Genomic DNA, 18,171 nt, shown 5'->3' with positions numbered 1-18,171 from the left:
TCCCCAGCAATAAACAAATCGATCCTAGTGTCATCCAATGAACAGCCATTCATATATTACTAATTTTAAAACCCCTCACCTTTGTAATTGCAAATAAGCAAATCCGTCCTGGATTTGAATCAACAAAAACATCTGCAATGAATGTACCTTGGAGGTCAAGTCCCATCTAGTTTTTCTCATTAATTAGCTTGGATGTTTTTGACATCGTTGCCAGGGCAGAGATTTTACTGATTGCAACATTAATACACGTTTATCTACCATTTTTTCCCCCCTCTGGTTGCTATTGTCGTCACATTCAAATAGGGCCCAAGCTGAAAAGCTTTGTGGAATAGTTGTCAATTACTTCATTGTTCCATTGTGGGTGTCTCCATTAAGTAGTCCAGGTGCATTCTCGGGATGCCGCTTGGGAAGCAGCATTGACTTCACTCATGCCGGAACTGAGCCCTCACCAGGGGAAATAGAGCAAAGCTCTCTGAGATCTGGCGGTTTCAAGGAAGTCTTCATTAAATATAGCAAATGTTGTCGATATCTGAGTGCAGAGAGAGGATGACAGGGTCCTTGACTTCCGATTGAGGTATGCAATTGGTGATAAATTACTAAAGCTTTTTAAATCCTCTTAGATTTTACATAATTATGTTTTTTTTTGTGTAAGCACACATCAATATCACCAGGCTTCCTCAATTCTTGGAGACGCTTAAACACGCAGTGCCCACGTGCATTCGGCGTGTTTTACCAAAAGGGGCCAATTGTGTGCATTTACAATGCGTTAAACCTCATTATGTAAACCCACTAACTAGTTGCGCATTATCTGCAATGGTTTATGGGGCTTATACAAGCCAATTTACCACAGCGCTTGGTTCCATTGTTGGTCCATGAATGTGATGCTTGTCTTAGCCTGACTGAGCTAATGTTACTCCTGCTCAGAATGAGGATGCGCTCTTCCTTTAGCGTCTTTGTATGGAGGTGATTAGACCCCGAGGATTTTGCATCCACGGCGGGACATTATTGCTGTCACTGGTGCATAGCGAGTTGAATGCGCCTTCATGCATGTTAATCATCCAAGTCTTGCACTTGTGTTACGAGGAGCCAATACTTGGCTTGGAAAAGTCCAAAGCAGAACTACATTACACAAGGCACAGGTGAAGCCAATCTCTCCTCCCGCGGATTGTGTCCTGAGCTGATTCAAACACGTTGTTGCGTGCGTTCAAATTGAATATCGATATGGAAGTGAAAAAGTTAAAAAAGCTGCTTCGAGCTGCTGCTTCAGCATAGGCATGTTGAGTCATGACAAATTGATTCTGGTATTGGCATTATGGAGCCGTTTAGAGTTGGGTCAGAAGGAATCGTGATGCGTGAGGTTAAGCCGAAAGAATAACTTGTGATGCAAAGTCACTTACTGATCATGATGTCCTCTGCACAGTTTGGTACTGAGGATTTTTGTACTGATGTAGAATTGGATTTGATAATCTAGTGTCCCCATTCACATCTGCACTGACAGCTGAGCCCAAACTTTTATTTTTATTTTCTATCTCTTGTGCCGCGCTCCCACTGCTACTACCTTCCTTCCAAACAAAATTCCATTATTGTGACAAGTCTCTGAGGTGTTTGTAGATGCAGTGACAGGCAAGTCATACTCACTCACAGCATTTCTCTTGAAACCTAATCTCCAGCATGGCCTTGCTCACCCACTGATAGGCAGATAGTGGTGGCAAAGGCTGCTGATACACTTGCTGTCACCAGCTCCTCTTGGAATATGTCTCCTCTCATTAGTATTGACTCTGTGCTTTGGTTTTTATAGTATCTCGCTAGTGACCGGTAAAAAAAGCAAGTTAAGGCAGGGCCATGATGCTCAGTAGCACTCGATTGCGTCACCAACGCGTTTGTCACCACTACACCAGCTATGAATAAGTGGTGTTGCTCCACATCAAGCCGCGTGTATATGCGGAAGGACTCTGGCGCTATTTGATATTTGTGGGTATTGATCGCGGCCCACGTAATGTAATTTCACCATCCTTTTTCCTCTTAGCAAATATTGGGGTTAAAGGGGGACCGCCACCCATCGTAAATCCTCTTCCGTTTCCCATCTGTTTCCTCCTCCGTAGCGCTCTCTCTTTCTGTGTCTTTCTCTCTCTCTCTCTCCCTCGCTCCTGTTGCCCACTGGTTGAAGGCCCGCAGCAGTAAAGTCCTCCGGCTGATGGAATTTTATGGTTGGCATCTTGGCAGACTCTTTCATTTCACTTTTATCCCAGTCGGTCTAGAGGCAGCCCGGAGAAACGGTCTGTATGGGAAGATCATTAAATCCTGTCCCTGTCACCAGACAAATTTAGATAACTAATTTTCAGATCAGATTATACATCTTTTAACTTGGCTGCCTGGCAGAGGGTAGCCTTTTGAGCAGAAGTTTGAGTAATCTCTGCCTGCTCATCTTGGAGAAGGCATTTCAGTCTGTGGCGGCTGGCAGCGGTAGTGGAACCAGACAGAGTTCCGGTCAGCTAAACCAAATGGAAGGAGATGAAACTCTGAGTGATTCTGGGGGCAAGTAATATGTTCAGGTTCTATTACACCCGGGCATGATTCAAAGTCAGATACCGGTTGCTTGTGCTGCTCATCCTGGATGCTCTTTTGAAGAGATGCAGTGTGTTGCAAGGGTACACAAACGTAAAATATACACTTCTATATCTGCCTCCTCACATTCAACTACAGCTTGACTCCTTCATACCGAGTAATACACTACTTTCTTAATTTGGTGCAAGGTAGATATTCCTGTGTATCGATGCTTGGGTGTTTTTTCCTATGGATCATGTGAGTTTCTTTGCGGTTGTGTGTCTGCCACGCCGATAACACACCCACCTGGTGGAACCCTCCTCCATCTGTTGTGTCTTTATTACATTAGAGAAAAGCTGTCACCCATTCTGACGGAGCTTCCCACTGATGCTGTTTTCTCGAGACACAATCTGCAACTGAGAAATTACCAGTTCACTAAAACCGGAGATGCCTCACTGCGTCATCTGAACACCCCCCCCACCCCCAGGCGCATCCTCACAGTCCCACATCTCCTGCTCTGTGTCCTTGTCTAACATACATTTAGTAAGCAACCAAGAGCGTGGCGGTCCCGCCATGGGAAGCTCTCCAATCGGAGCGGCAGTGGGTTTATCCACGGGGAGAACGTATGTCACGCGCGCACAATGTGCACGCAATCACACGAGGCACACATGTGCAGGAGGAATTTCCGCCCGCCTACGCTTTGAAGCAGCCACGCCAGAGCCTGTGTGTTACTAAATCCCATTCTCAAAGAGTGTTCCCCCCCCCCACCCCCCCTCCCAACATCGGAGAGGCCCTTGGCATTGGCAGAGAACGCTAACGCACACAATGGCACATACACAAACACAATCTACATGCCTGATGCAATGTTCAGTCACTTGAGCAAACAGACACATTTGTGTACACGCAAAGCAGCATTCCAGTGCGTCTGTTCTTATTAGTGAGACGGTGCTTTTCGCCCGACGCGGTTCCTCTTCATGGGTTGTTACACAACATACACACACTTGAAGGGAAGTTTTTTTTTTTTTTTACGTTTGGATTGCTGCGCTGCTGAACTATTGTTTTAGTATTGCCTCATTCTTTCTCTCTGCTTCTCTCACTGCGCTTCGAACGGCGAGGTATGACAGCAGGAGCTCTCCCACTGAAGGCCAATGTAAACCTGAGGTTTTTGAGAGAGGAAGAGCTGAGGATCAGAGAGGCATGGGTATGGGTGGATAGATAGAAGGATGAAGGAAGGCGGTGGCCCCATGAGGCCCCTGGAGCTGTGGTGATACTTGAGAAATATGGTGCGTGTGTGTGTGTGTATCTGAAATCCTGCCGGCTAGCCTTTGGCACAGACTGCCGTGTTTGTTATATACGGGCTCTGTGTGAACAATCCCTTTCACCCATCCAAAGGAACCCCGTCTTTTGGGCCGTTGCTTGTCAACATAGCTTTTTGAACCCATTACTTCCACGCCGACGAAGAGTGCAAATTGAAACACACGATTGCGATTGGAAGTTTTGAGTGGTCGATTCTTGGAGGGATAATATTCGTGACATAAATATTATATTTCTTGATCTCGTGTGAACCATGTTTCTGAGCTGTCGACATTCCTTGCCCCAGAAGTTCCCATTTATTACCAGGTCTTCCAGGCAAAGGAGAAATCCCGCGGCACAGAACCTTTACGCTTTGATATTTTCAATAGCCGGCCTGCTCCAGTATCTTTGCTAACCCTTTGCTGTCAGAGTGGAATTTGATTAAACTAAGATAAGGCATTCTTTCACTGTATCCCATTATAGTTGGGCATGAACATACATTGGACAATATTTTCCACCATTGTATTCCTCTGTGACCTGCCAGGATCAATAGTAAGGAATGCAGTGATGGAGCAAAGACATAGAACAAGAGATGTCATTACCAAGCCAAACCTCAGGGTTTAGCAGTTCAGTGCAGAGGTTAACTGGTCCTCCCGATCCGCGCCAGTTGGCATGGCTACCATTTCCCCGGGTAATTTTTTTTTTGGCCCCCTCCTGGTATTCTCAGTAGCCCTTCTGCGATTGTCATTCAAAATATGGCCAATAGAAGCAACCCTCCGTGCTGAATGAAGTGTTGAAGAGGCTCCACACGCAGCCATCTGTGAATGTCTGCCCTCATGAGAGTACACTATCCTCTCTTCTGGGGGAGAAGGAGGACCAGCAATGATATTAAACCCTTACAACAATAATAATAAAACTCCCCATCTCTCTTTTATGTTCCTCCAACAAGTGAGTTGTTTCTGCATGTGGGTACTGAGTGGAGAATAAGGAGTGAAGGCAGCGCACAAAGCAGGCAGGCAGGGCCCCGGTCTTTGATGAATGTCTCTATCTCCAGGCATTAGGTGTTCTATTTTTCATAGCGGGCCCCTTCGGCCGCGCTGGAGAGAGCTCGGGCTCCACATGCGCATTCGTGGAAGACGCGACACACTCCTTGGGAGGTGGTGACTAATCCGGGCCTACTGTCCAGGGGCAAGAGTGACCACTGCCAGCAGAGAAGAAAGGTCGCACCTGTCAGAGGTGGGGGAGGAAGGGGGGTGGTTAGGTAAATGAAGCCAGCACTGGAATGGCCTCTGCTTCTAAAGGTACATCTTCACGGTGGCCCGAATAGTTAAGCTCACGGGGATTTGACGGTGTGTGTGTGTTTGTTTATGTTGATTTGTGTGTGTGTGTTTGTGTGTGTGAGGATTTGTATCTGTTATTGAACGTATTCATTCATTAATTTTTCCCTTTCTTCCTGGTTGACCAGGGTCTCACTAGCTGCCTTCTCATCTCACATGTTGCACAGGTCGAGGTATTTAATTAATTCACTCCAGGCCAAATGTCGTCATTCTGTTCTAATATCGATAATGGTTTAGAGACATTGTATTTTCAAAACGGTATCTCTTTAATTAATCTTTTGCGAATGGTAGTTCATCGTACCTAATAATATTCTTTCATTTTGTAATCTAAATCGCCCCATGTGTCATAACACCTGAACACAGCTGTAATTGTTCTAGTATTTATTCATATTTTTGTCGGCTTTGCGCTGTTCGAATACCATTTTCTGGTTTATTTCTCAATCTCTTGCTCTCTATCGCTGCTATGCATTTCTCTCTCTCGTGGAAACTTTTGAGCCCCATAAAGAAATGTACGTTTCGCTTCCTCCCAGTAAAGCTGCAGACGCCGGATTTTCTACCTTTCCCCGTGATGCTGCACTCTTGACATTATACCAATGTTCTTGGTGCATTGGAGGCACCACTGCACCTCAACATCAGCGAGGCAGCATGCCATGGCTCGGGCATCGGCCTCAATTCCACAGGCAAATTAATCTTCTTTTGTTGAAGTAGTCAAGCCCAACCTGGGACAGAGTTTGTTTAGCTTTTGCTCTGCTGATGCAAGGCTTTTCTCTCAAGTTTGGAGCCTTCATTCATGGGCAGTTAAAGATCTCTCCATCTGTTATTAACCAGGGCCATGGCGCAGGCCTCTTGACGAATCGGTATTCATGCTGCCATCGAATGGGCCGCAGTACTGCTGTTGGTATTTGAAGAAACGTTTTATTATTTCACGTGATATCATGTTGAACAGATGCAATAATGCGCCTTTAAAAAAGGGGGGCTGCTTTGATGTGGGACCTAACATAAGTTCCTTGAATTGGTTTGTCACTTCGGTCTTTCTCTCTAAATCGGTTTCACTGTTTTTCTATTTACAGGCGCACAAACCAACATAAAATGACACAGATACATCCACGCACACGCTTCCACCCACTTTACAGATTCACAACGTGTTTCCCTTTCAGTACAGGTCAACGCTTTCACCCCTTTCGGTGCTGTCTGTGTGATGAGAAGATAATCTTTCAGTGAAGGTTTCCACGGGAAGGAATTTCCTACATCATGTTTTTCTTCTGATGGGGTAGGACCAGACAATTTGAAATCCTATTTATCTAGCTAACAGAGAAGATGAGAGGAAATGTATCTGTGATTATTAGAGATGAGACGACCCCAATGCAGACATCAGAGGGAGATCAAAGCTGACCGCCCTGGAAATAATGGCTAAATCCAATGGACCCAACCCACTGCCTTCAGGTGCAGGGAATGCGAGAGCACTTTGTCATGTGTGGGTATGTGTGCAGGCGCGGGCGCGTTTGCTTGCCCAGAGCCGAGTCTGTTCACATTCAGAATCCGTGTCCAAGTCGAGGTTCCGAACCGCAAACACAAACACGAACGCAAAGACAAACAAACTCACACACTGACCATTTTGCTTCTGGCAAGGCCCAACGCCATTCTCTCCCCGGACCACCATTGTCGTAAATCATGCTTGTCCCCTCCATCAGAATCTGCCCACAGAACCAGTGTAGGGAATGGACGTCATTAATGTCCTTGCCAAATCATGTTTACCTGAGCCCAGTTTTTGTCCCGCCTATCTGTTTCCTCTTTGTTATTCATTACACATTGTTGGCTGTTGGGTGTTCAGGGTGGAGGAGACGACTGGGGAGTGATGGGTTGTGGGTTCTGTGCGCTCCACTGATAAGAGCGCGCACGCTGTCCCGCGAGCAGAGGTTAAGTAAGGAAGGGCACAAACACAGGTTTCACCCGGGGTTCGGCTCTACACGCTTGCCCTGCCCAAGCTGTGTTGAGTGCATTCGAATCGCCGTGAGTGTGCGTTAAGTGAGTCAGGGTGTACCCAGCAGCTCTCCTTTTGTATATATGCGCTGCATGAATGGATAGTGTACTCAAATTCATCCTCTGCAAAGTCGGGAAGTCAAGAAGAGAGAAATGGTGTTAGAGGGCTCTGCCTGCACTTATACAATTAAGGTTATAGCAAAAAAGCAAACGGAGGCCGTTTGACCTCACACGGCGCCACAAGCAGCTCGACCAATAGGGCAACAGCAAGGCGGCGGGCAGGGGCGGAGGTGGGGTGAAGCAAATCCATCACAACCTGCCATAGCGGCATTTCATCATTATTATTATTATTATTTTTAAACGTAATAGGTAATCTGCCCACACATTCCCTCCCGTACGGGGGCCGATCACGTGAGGTTGAGCGGCGGCTAATGCTCGACAGGTTGCGGCAGGCCGGTCGAGTCGGCGGGTGCAGCATCTCTTCAACGAGGGGAAAGACAAACTTCTCCGGCCGAAGCAACGGCGGCTGATTGCACAGCCATTTTGCCAGAGTCGCCGAGTCGCTTCTGGTTGGACAGCAGTACATGCAAACTTTAGCGAGGTGCGTGGGTAAGCCTGATGAGCCGAACATAGGTGCTGCACGTGGGAGAAATAACACTTAACCGCCCTGTAACAATGAAAGAATAAAATAAATGGACCACAAGGTGACCCTACAGCTAACTGAAAAATCAGGCTTAGTCCTGCTTCCCCAAAAATGCCGACACATACTTGGACCCACTTCTCTCATTCTTTTTTTTTTTTTTACTCGCGCTGTGTCTGCACTCATAATCTCTCGCGACGCCTCAGGTCAACCAAAGGTAAATGAAGTGTTGTTTATTCGAGGCGGCGGTTGTCTAGTGTCAGATTGACCTCGACCTTGACCCCCCCCCCCCCCCCCGCACCCCTTCGGTTGCATGTTTTTCCCTATGTATGATTTATCAAGGTCAGTCCCTAATGGAGATGGCCGGCAAAGAAAGACCGAGGAGCATAACACAGGAGCAGTATTAAAAACCACTATCACTTCTCTTCCTCATTAATTCATAGTCTCAGCCTTGTTTTCCTTTGTTATTTTTATTTTTTTAAGTCTTTCCCCAAACTTGCAGTCAGCAGTTGCAGCTCTTGGCTTCGTACCCAAGCTCCCAGTGCTGGAAACAAGAGCACAGAGTTCATTAGCCCTTCACATTGCAATCAATGCAGCAGGGACCCCAGTGAAAGCGTAAATTAGATCCTGTGTGACTTTACCTGCAGAACAGCTCACTTGTTAAACCCCCTCCCGCCACAGCGCCGGGAGCACTCGCCGGGGGGAACGGGTGCCCGGATGGCTTGAGATTATTTTCAGGTTGTTTGTCATTATTTTTCACTTTCGTATAGCTGTGCAGATTTGGCGACTTTCTGCCCTCATTTACATACAAGAAATAGCATGTCTTATTTTATTTGGACTAGTTTTTTAGATAATAGGGAGATGTATGCTGACCTCGATTAGGCAGGTGAGTGATTTGGAGTCTAGTGCATTATCTTAAAAACATGTGGGTGAAATAGTGGTGCAAGGACTTATTTGGGGGGAATTATTGGGGGTGTGAAAGATCCATCATGATGCTATTGTCAAAGATTCAACTCAGAGAAACCTGTCCATCAGCCAACTTTCCGTCTGATTCACTTTTCTCCGTGTTTCTTTTTTTCCATGTTAAAATACTTATCTCCCTCCATGGTATATCTTAACAGGACATCCTAGCTTTTCCATGAATTACACAGCTGCAGGTTGACACATACCTTAAGACATCTTCCTGCTGCTAGTGCGCACTCAATGTGTTTTTTTTTTTTTCTTCCCCACTCTCTTCTACCTGACTTTCAGCGAGCTGGCTGACATCTGCTCCTATCTTCATAGAGGTGTCATTGAAATTCAGGGCAGACACGAGTCCTGCGAAGAAGCACAGGGAGAACAGCTCAAAGGAATATTCAGCACCACACACAAACCCCCCCCCCCAAAAAAAAAAACGTACCAATGTACCGACACGGCCACACAGGCACACACGCACACACACACACACACAAATGGAGGTAAAAACGTATTAATACATGTGCACGTGCAGTCGTTCACACAAAGACACGAAATACTGGAAATGTGTTACTCGAGCTTTACAGCATTCCCTTGAGAGACATTTATAAGCTGCAGCATTAATGGTCTTTAATTAAATACACACACACACATATGCACGGAGTTCAGTGTTTCCCAAAGGACTTTGTGGGACTGTAGGTGGACCTTTAGACACTTTACAGGGTGTACGCTACAAAGCCGCCCCTTCAGACGAATATGTACGTTGTTGAGAGCACAATTAAAGGGCTTGATCTCTAAAGGCTTTTGTGCTCTGGTAAACAATCGTGTGCCATTGTTCAAGCGATGTTGCCATGCAACCAAGTACATTCATCAAACCCATGTTCTGTGCGATCTTTTATTAACCTAATAGACTAGTAGATCCAGTTATTTACATTGTACCTGCTATTTCAATACATGTATTTGACAAGACTAATTGAGAGCGACTTTGTTGATTCTTAATACATCAACTAATGCAACTTACTATGATCCAGTTTTGGCTCTGCAGGTGATTTCTATCGCTGTACTGAATATTTGGAAGCTTTTAAGCTCCCGTAATAATTTTAAGATTTAAATTATTATTTTGAAGAACTGGAAGAAATGTTGCGTGAAATTTTTTACCTCCTGATCTCTCTCTCTCAAAAACACACACACGCACACACACACACACACACACACACAGTGACACGGTGTCCTCCGGTCTGTCATTTCCTCACTCCTTACTCCAAAAGTCAACATTTATTGAAAAAAAAAGATGGATGTTGTCTACGGAAGCGCTAGACAACAATAATTAAAGATTTCTTTGTAGCTATCGCGAGTAAACAAGCTGTTTCAACTCGAGATAACGGATTCTTTATCACAAGAAAACTAAAAGCTGGTGTCCTTACTCAAAATGTTTGAACCCGATCATTCGATGGGATTCAAACAGCCGAGATCGAGCCGACAGCGATGGACTTGGTGGAGTTTTTAAAATAAGCTGTTTACCAGGGAAAACACAGTACAAAAATCACATTTAAACAACAGAAAGTATACAACATGGTTTTTAACTAGGGTATGAGCAAAATAAAAATATGAAAATAACATTGACTTGATTACATTACGAACACGTTGCCTGTATGCATTGTGATTTATCAAGAGATTATTACAAAATGGAGACGGGAATGTTTTATTCTTTACTTAATGGGGAAAAAAACATGTTCTTGGTTTCTGCATGAATAATGCATCTCTTTTAATAAAGAAATAGTCAAATAAATAAGCCAAGGATTATTAATGGTCATGTTTCATCGATGAAATTTGATTTTTAACAGACAAGCATTGCAAATCCCTCTAACAGTCCCCGCAGTTGGTGGGGGGGGGGGGGGGGTTATGATGGTTCAGTTACTTGGCTTTGTTTGCATAGACCTTTAGTGGGTGTCTTTTGGAGTTTCATTTTCCCATCAGCAAGTGGACTTTGGCTTTGATGTTAACCTCACTTTACTGATGGGACCCTGCTTTATCTCCCCCCCCCCACCCCCCCCCCCCTGGAGGATCGCAGGGATAAAGAAGCCAGCTGTCCCCGGCTGAATCGTGGACAAACACTGGGAACATCTTGCAGCGACTATTTGAAGCACTGATGTTGGCACCTTGTGGGTCAACTCTCAGCGAGATTAAAGCCGACGGAGTGTGCTGACGGTGCGCGTTGGCCTCCCCTCGTCCACATCTGGGGCACAGCCAGTAGCGCGGACGTGGTGTGTGTTCGTGTTCTCTCCAAAGTCTGTACCATCTGGTGTTGGTCAGGCTGAAGTGGAGAGAGAAATGGGGGGGCGGTGAACACAGGCGCCCTTCCCTGTTAGTCTGGTACGCGTCAAGGTGGACGTATCGCCCCAAGGGTTGACCTTGAACCCGCTTTCCCTTTTGACTCGACTGGATTTAATCGGCGTAAAATGTGTTCCATATTATTCATTGTTATTGCTGCCAAAACAATTGCTGAGCAGTTGCCATATAGCACTTTGCAGTTTGCAATGGCAGGTCTTTGGAGATTATTCAAGAAATTTCACTCTTTTTAAGTATCAAGGAAAATGTCAAATTCACAAGGACATTTTAGTAGACATTAATCGCCGATTGGGGCTGGAAGGACGGATCTCAGTTCTCTTTTCATCACCATCACTGCTGCTTATAAACACGTCGGGAGTGATGTAAGGCTGTCGCTTTAAGAACCGGAGCATCCTTTATTCATCACCGCGTAACCAGGTATTTCTAGACGAAACGAAGGGGCCTTGTCCGTTTCTGTCGCGTTTGAAAGTTTAAAACCCATTTATAAGAACATGGCATTCTTTAATAAAAACATTTTCCTGCATAAGTTCTACTTCTGAATAAATAAACCTCATATATATTCAACCCCTTGGTTGGAGCTGCCCAATATTTTATATGTGACCTTTCAGCGTGTGTGCACACACAAACACGGGTAGAAGTAGGATACCTCTGCTTGTAATTGAATAACCATTACAAACTATTGTCGGAATATTTGTGTTGAAATGAAAAAAGGAAATGGAATTGTTTAATATCAGGTTTTTCTGGTTGCTATTTTCATTGCGTTTTTTTCTCCTCCTCACTCCTGGGAATCGGCACAGACACACACACACACATGCACATACACACACACACGTGCACACTCACTGGCTGCTGCCCGGTGTTTCTTACAAAGTGAACCCGGCGGTGTTATTTTCATGTTGTTTCCAGCCTAATACCTCATTGCGGCTTTTTTGTCTTTTCTCAGTGTGCCTCCGTGCTCGGGTGTGCTTGTCTCGCCTGGACACAATACGTAATGACACCAGCTTGATTATTGATAGAATTTTTTTGCGGGGCCTAACTGTGTCCGTGTTATCAGAAAATTATAGTTCTGCAGACATTAGATTATGAAGCAGCCTGTAGATTCTGTTTTATGGCCACAACAGGTGGAAGATAAAAGACAAGAATATGAATAGAAAAAGTAAGAAGGAAAGTCGCAGCTTATTTTTGTGGCTGTCACACAGGGTTAAAAACTCCTCAGCATGGACTAAGGGTGAAGGCAGCAACAGACAGATGGAAAATGCAAAGTAAAAAAAAAGACTGGACTGCAGAGAAAGTGGCTGAAATGCTTGGCAGGTTTTACACACATCCTGAAAAACCCGAACATCCAATGGCCTTGTGTTGTGTTGCATCCTGTGATGTTATTTAGACATTCCCTTATTTCACATATGACTGTGTGTCTACTGCACCATAGATTATAAGTCCTGCAAAATGATCTCGAGCAAGGAGTGGGAACCCTGCTAGTCCACATGGTCTGGTGGGAAATCCCCCCCCCCCCCCCCGAGCTACAAGCAGTGCGTCTTGGTGGTTGGAGGAAATGTCTTATCTGCCGGCAGCAGCACTCTGTCCTTTAAGTAGGACGAGGGGAAGCTCACTGTCCAGCCAACCGGCATCTCAACTGATCCGTGTTCCCTTTGACCTTTACCACTGCTGCCACCGACTGTGCCAAACTCTACTTTGTGTTAAATGTAAGATTTGTCATTTATGTAACGCGTGTGTGTGTGTGTGTGTGTTGCGAGCAAACCTTTCTCGCACAGTTGTGTTGTCAGTGCTGTTCATAGGTCATGTTTGTATCATAAGGGGGCGGGGCGAGGCAGAGCACTCGGATCTACCTGACTGTACGCTGTCTTCTACCAATCTCTGGCGGTATCTTTCTTCTCCACTAATCCACTAACCGCTAATGAGCAGGAAATTAAGTTTTAGCGTGGGTATCATGCAGCATGATATGCTCTAATTGCTCAGATTGTATCTGTATTATTCTTTTCACAAAGAGTGTTACGGTGCTCTAGTAATTTTCATTAATTATACACAAAGAGCGAGTAATTCGAGTTTTTCCACTTCTTACTTTTTTACCTTTTGTCTGAATTTTTGTGGAGTCTCGGTCGTGTGCGTTTCTTAATACGCTTTATTCACAGCCAAGAACAGTGTTGTAGATATGATGCGAACAATTAACATGTTTCCTCAAAACCTATAGGTCACACCTGCAGCATGTGTACTTGAAAATCCCTTTTCCCCCCAACATGCGGTTAAATGTGTTTTCCCAACCTGGAGGTTTTTTGTCACCTTGAAATGTCAGGGAGGGAGGCGTGAGTTTGAACATGCCTGTCACTTGTTCTCAAACTTCTGTGCTAAACTAATTCATTCTGAACAATGAACCAGGCAACGTTTTAACTCTTCAGAAAGCTCAATGCTTCATTCAGCAGTTCATCCAACAAGCAGTTAGACGGAGTTGTATGTGGTTTTTTTTGTCTTTAGTTCTGCTGCAGTCGTCCTTGTCACATAAGCTTTCATAATTAGCTGAATCCAACATCTATGCTCCACTCCAGTGGGGTCATGCTTTTCTTTCCAAGCTTCAATCTTTTCCTATTTCCTATCTATTGTTATTGCTTCATTTACTGTAAAAAAAAAAAAAAAAAACTCTCGATCAGGCAACACCGGAATGAATAAGAGAGTGAGGAAAAAATGGCGCGCGGTCTGAGCGACGCTAACGGAGAAGCGGCGATGCCGCCGGAGCAGCAGCAGCACCAGCTACCGGCTTCCAGGCCAGACACATATTGGAGCCGCGCGGTTTCCCCAGTAAGGTGACAACGGAAGCTGAATAATGTATCCATCAGCCCGCCCGAGTGTGCCGAGCGGCGCCGGGCGCCCGAGAGGAAGCCGCCAGCTTTGTTATAGGCTCATTACAGGTGAAGGTGACATGTGGAGGTGCAGCGGCCTTGGCGTCGTCTCTCTGCTCCGCCCTCGATAGAAAAGAGCCCGGGCACTCCGTCACTCCCCCCCTTTGGCATGAGGCGGGGGGGGGGGGAGGGGAGGCAGGCAGAAGTGATGCAAGTGGGGAGGGAACGGGGGGGGGGGCCAACGCTCGCCTAACCCCCCCTCCCCCTTTAAAAAAGAAATTGACAGGCTCACTGAAGTAATTGCTCCCAGCACTATTTTCTTTGGCAGGAAATGCTGTTATCGGCAAAGAGGGGATTCAATAAAGGTTGGGGAGATGAGGCTTTAGGCCGCGGTCAAAAGGCTGTGTCCGTCCTCCACTGTGGAGGTTTTCTCTATCTCTGTGCCCTGCCCTTTCTCCCTCACACACACGTTTGCGTGTCTTTGTATCTAACCCCTACCCCCCCCCCCCCCCCCCCCCCTATCTCCCTCACATTCCGTTCGCTTCCTTCTCGTTTTTTTTTTTTTTTTTAACGTCTCGCTACTTCATCTCACACGAGCCACGCGACATCTCTCCCCCTCCGTCGATCCCGGCGTCCCTTCCTCCGGGGGCCTCTTTTTGGCCATTTTCTGCTGTTGACTATTTTCGTGAGCCCGAGGGGGGGGGGGGGGGGGACTCTATTACCCGGTAGCCGGCAGGTAATGCCACCTCCCTCTAATCCTCAGATTGTTTCTCTGCTGCCAGTTCGCTGGTGTAATAATGATATTATCCCCAAGGATTCCATTGATTTGGGGCAGGGTCATGAAAAAGCAGTTCATGGTCACAGTCTTTGGTTTCCGGAGGTCAGAGCAGGCGGTGAAACCGGAGCTCTAGCTTTTTCTGGACACAGTGGTGCGCCTGCTGGGAACCACTGACAAAGTAACGAGATTAATACAAAGCGGGTGATGTGTTTTCCTCTCAGTGGCTTGTATATTATTGGAAATTAATTAGCCACATCCGAAAAAAAGGGAAATGCAAAAATTGAACTACCGTGTTAACATCTTAACTTGTCTGTGCAAGTCTTGTTCTTATGCAGCATATTGTTCTCTGTTTGGGTGAATTATTTAGTTGAGAACTGATTCCTTACCCGAAATTGCATCTATTTAAGTTAAAGCTTTATCAGTGATGTCGGAGGTTTTGGGGTCAAACTGAACCCCAGTTCAGTCAGGTGTCCCTGACAAAGCCACCTTAGCCAAATGGCTGGTGATTGGTCTTCAGACTCTAACGGGACTTTAATGCGTCTCCCCCGCCGCCATCTCAGAAGCCGCGTGCAGCGCGTTGGTGACTTATTGCCTCTCTACCGGTCCAACTTTGTTATTTTGGCATTTGTTATTCATCAAAACTGATCCAATGCCGACAGCAGTGCATTTCAAAACCCGCAGTCCGGTGCGAAAGCAGTTGGTTATTTAGCGGCGATGCAGCCGCGATGCAGCCGCGACGACCTGCGCAGACAGACGATAAACGGCAACCATCGTCTGTCTTCGTTCAATGGGCCGTGATTGGAAAATGCTGGTGACCTTTTACTTTGTCATGGAATACTTCTCCCGCAAAGTGACGATTAGCATGTTGACGGCTTGAATTGAGTCAGAAAAGACTGACATTACTTCACTGAAGTCAAAAGAGTTTGTTTTAGAAAATCAAGTACCATCACTCAAGGAAATACAAGTACATTGAAGTACTTAAACAAGCAGAAAAGAGAAGATGTTTTTTCTTATTATTATAACGTGTCACATAACTGTCTGAGTTTAACCTTGAACCTCCAAAGTCCCGTTATTTCACCCTGGGGTTTTGTTAATTGAGCTTTCACACACTGTATCTCTGGTGTTATGAGGTCTTTTTTTGTTTTTTTTTCTCTCCGTCAAAATCAAAGATACGTCAGGCAAAAAACTTGCAGCAAAGAGTCCTTTGGTCGGGAAGGAAACATCGACACAGCGACTCCCTCCGGTTTAATAACTACTTCTCAGTCAGATTAAAAGCCAAACCAGTTCCTCCCCCACACTTACATAACGGCGCTTAAGCGAACGATGAATGGCATAAGTGTTTCTACAGATGAAGAAGAAGAAAGAGACACAGACAAGACAGAAAAAAAATATATATATATATATATATATACACTGGAAAAGAAAGCACACTCTAAGCTTTCCCTTGCTTTAGATTTTTCCCAGGGGTTAGTATCACAACAGCAGATCAAATGCACCTGTTGAAAGCCTTGGTACAAAACCATAATAGAATAGAATGGTTGTGCAGAAATATTAAAATAAGTGGTGGAATTAAGTGGAAATGCATTAGTCAATCCTTGTCTCCATGCCCTCAAAGATAAACTCTACTCTGTTTGCTTACATTTATTAGACTTTATTTTGACACCAGTTCTAGAAGAGACGGCACCTTCATGTCGGCTTTTTATCGACTTGAGAAACTTTCACTCGTTACCGAGCCAATCAAACCGCCGGCTCGGTTTACATCCAGCGCTAAAGATATTAGCAGCACGCTGATGTTAGGCCGCCTCGGCTTTCTCTCACAAAAAAACAGCAACAACAAAAATGGTTCTTTCATGTTGACTTTGCATTGTAGGAGAGCAGCAGGACTCTCTTTTCTCCAGATAAATGAGCTAGCTTATTACTCACCAAACTGCCTATTAGCACAGCTCGGCTGTGTGGGGGAGCAGCAGTGCAGGGATGAACACAGTGTGGAGGCTTTGGTCCAGCAGTCGGGTTCAGTCGTATGCGATTGCTTTTTTTTTTTTTTCTTCCGTTGTGCGTTTCCTCAGTTTGTTTCGTAAAGTACATTAACTCGAACCCCCAGCTGACATGTGGCTCATTTTGACAACATGACCTGGGAAAATACTAAACACCTATTTGTTCCTGGAGCCTGTCGTGGGAATATGAAATATTCTTCATCTTTATTCCTCAAAATGTGTGCTGATTGCTGGACCGCACATTCAATCACTCTCGCATCGACGATGTTGACTCCACTGTGCTGGGAGAGTGGAGTCAGCAGATGTATTTTTCCCCTGTTGTGGTTTAATTGTGTGTATTGCTGCCAATAGGTAGTCTCATTGTGTAAGCATCAGTGTAGCAACATCTCCCCCGAGCCCTGTGTGGAGATTTAACACAAGAGCCAGATTGCTTTAAGCGACAGAAAGAAGAGGCTGCGCTTTGCTCTCCGTCCGTACAGGCCGCCATTAGAATATTAGCTAGATAATAATAGAAGCATAATGTCAAAGCCATCTCTTGGTGCTCACTCATCCTTTTTTTCAAAATAGCAAAAGAACTCTCAACAAATACATCTAGCAAGAAAACAAGGCAGTTTTCTCTATAATAATAATAAGTCTTTACAATTGGTCTTTAATCGTTCAATAACCTATAAGTAAGAAACATCTGAAATCAAAGATTCTTGCCCTCCAACTGTGTTGACACATTTCTTTTGGTATCCGTTGCCTTCACTGTTTATGATGACATTGTCGCGGTGTAATCGCGCACGATGCTGATCTCCTAACCCTCTTTATTTTTTATTTCAGGGTGGACTAAGGAACAGCAAGCATGAGTCTACACTTTCCTCCCAAGAATATGTCCACGAGCTGCGTTCAGGCATCACGGAGGAGAAGCTGCTCAATTGCCTGGAGTCCCTCCGAGTGTCTCTCACCAGCAACCCCGTCAGGTCAGCCACTGTTTTCACACACTAAAAAAACGGTGCCTGGAAATGTTCAGAGTGATATTCACGAATATCAAAGTGCTCATTAGAGTGTCTCCTACTAATGGCATGAGGAGGAGGAGGAGGACCGTTGAAATGAACTCTTTCTATGCTCGGCTTCCTGTGAAGGATCCACAGTGTCTATTGTTTGAACTTAACATTAATACATCCATATGTTTGGTTGGTTATCCTCTGGACGTTGCTGTATGAAAGTTCAAACTTCCAGCACACACAACAGATACGAGCACCTGGAGGTATTGCACAACGACCTTGCCACAGGAGCATTATTTCCAGCGAGAATCCATTGATTCTGTCTCGCATATTGTGATTGTTTGATGATGACAGATTCTTCAAAACCATGTGTGTTTGTTACATCTTATATCTGATCGCAAATCGACAGGTTTAAAGGCATCTACACATAAAGGATGTACTTGAATGTATTTTTTTTTTTTATC

The 18,171-nt window shown here is 45.2% G+C and overlaps 1 protein-coding gene across 9 annotated transcripts in view; it reads left to right on the top strand.

The window, feature by feature from the left end:
- diaph2 (diaphanous-related formin 2) overlaps positions 1-18,171 on the top strand; it is a 297,267-nt gene that overhangs the window by 65,235 nt on the left and 213,861 nt on the right. For all 9 annotated transcript variants that reach the window (XM_037460863.2, XM_037460868.2, XM_062560592.1 and 6 more), the window contains one exon: positions 17,544-17,683. In XM_037460863.2, the coding sequence (XP_037316760.2) occupies positions 17,544-17,683 (140 nt within the window). The remainder of the gene's footprint in view (positions 1-17,543; positions 17,684-18,171) is intronic.

The sequence above is a fragment of the Pungitius pungitius genome, chromosome 2, assembly GCF_949316345.1.
Source record: "Pungitius pungitius chromosome 2, fPunPun2.1, whole genome shotgun sequence".
NCBI classification, from domain to species: Eukaryota; Metazoa; Chordata; class Actinopteri; order Perciformes; family Gasterosteidae; genus Pungitius; species Pungitius pungitius.
The sequence above is the reverse complement of the archived record's forward strand: the minus strand, read 5'-3'. Positions and strand labels throughout refer to the sequence as shown.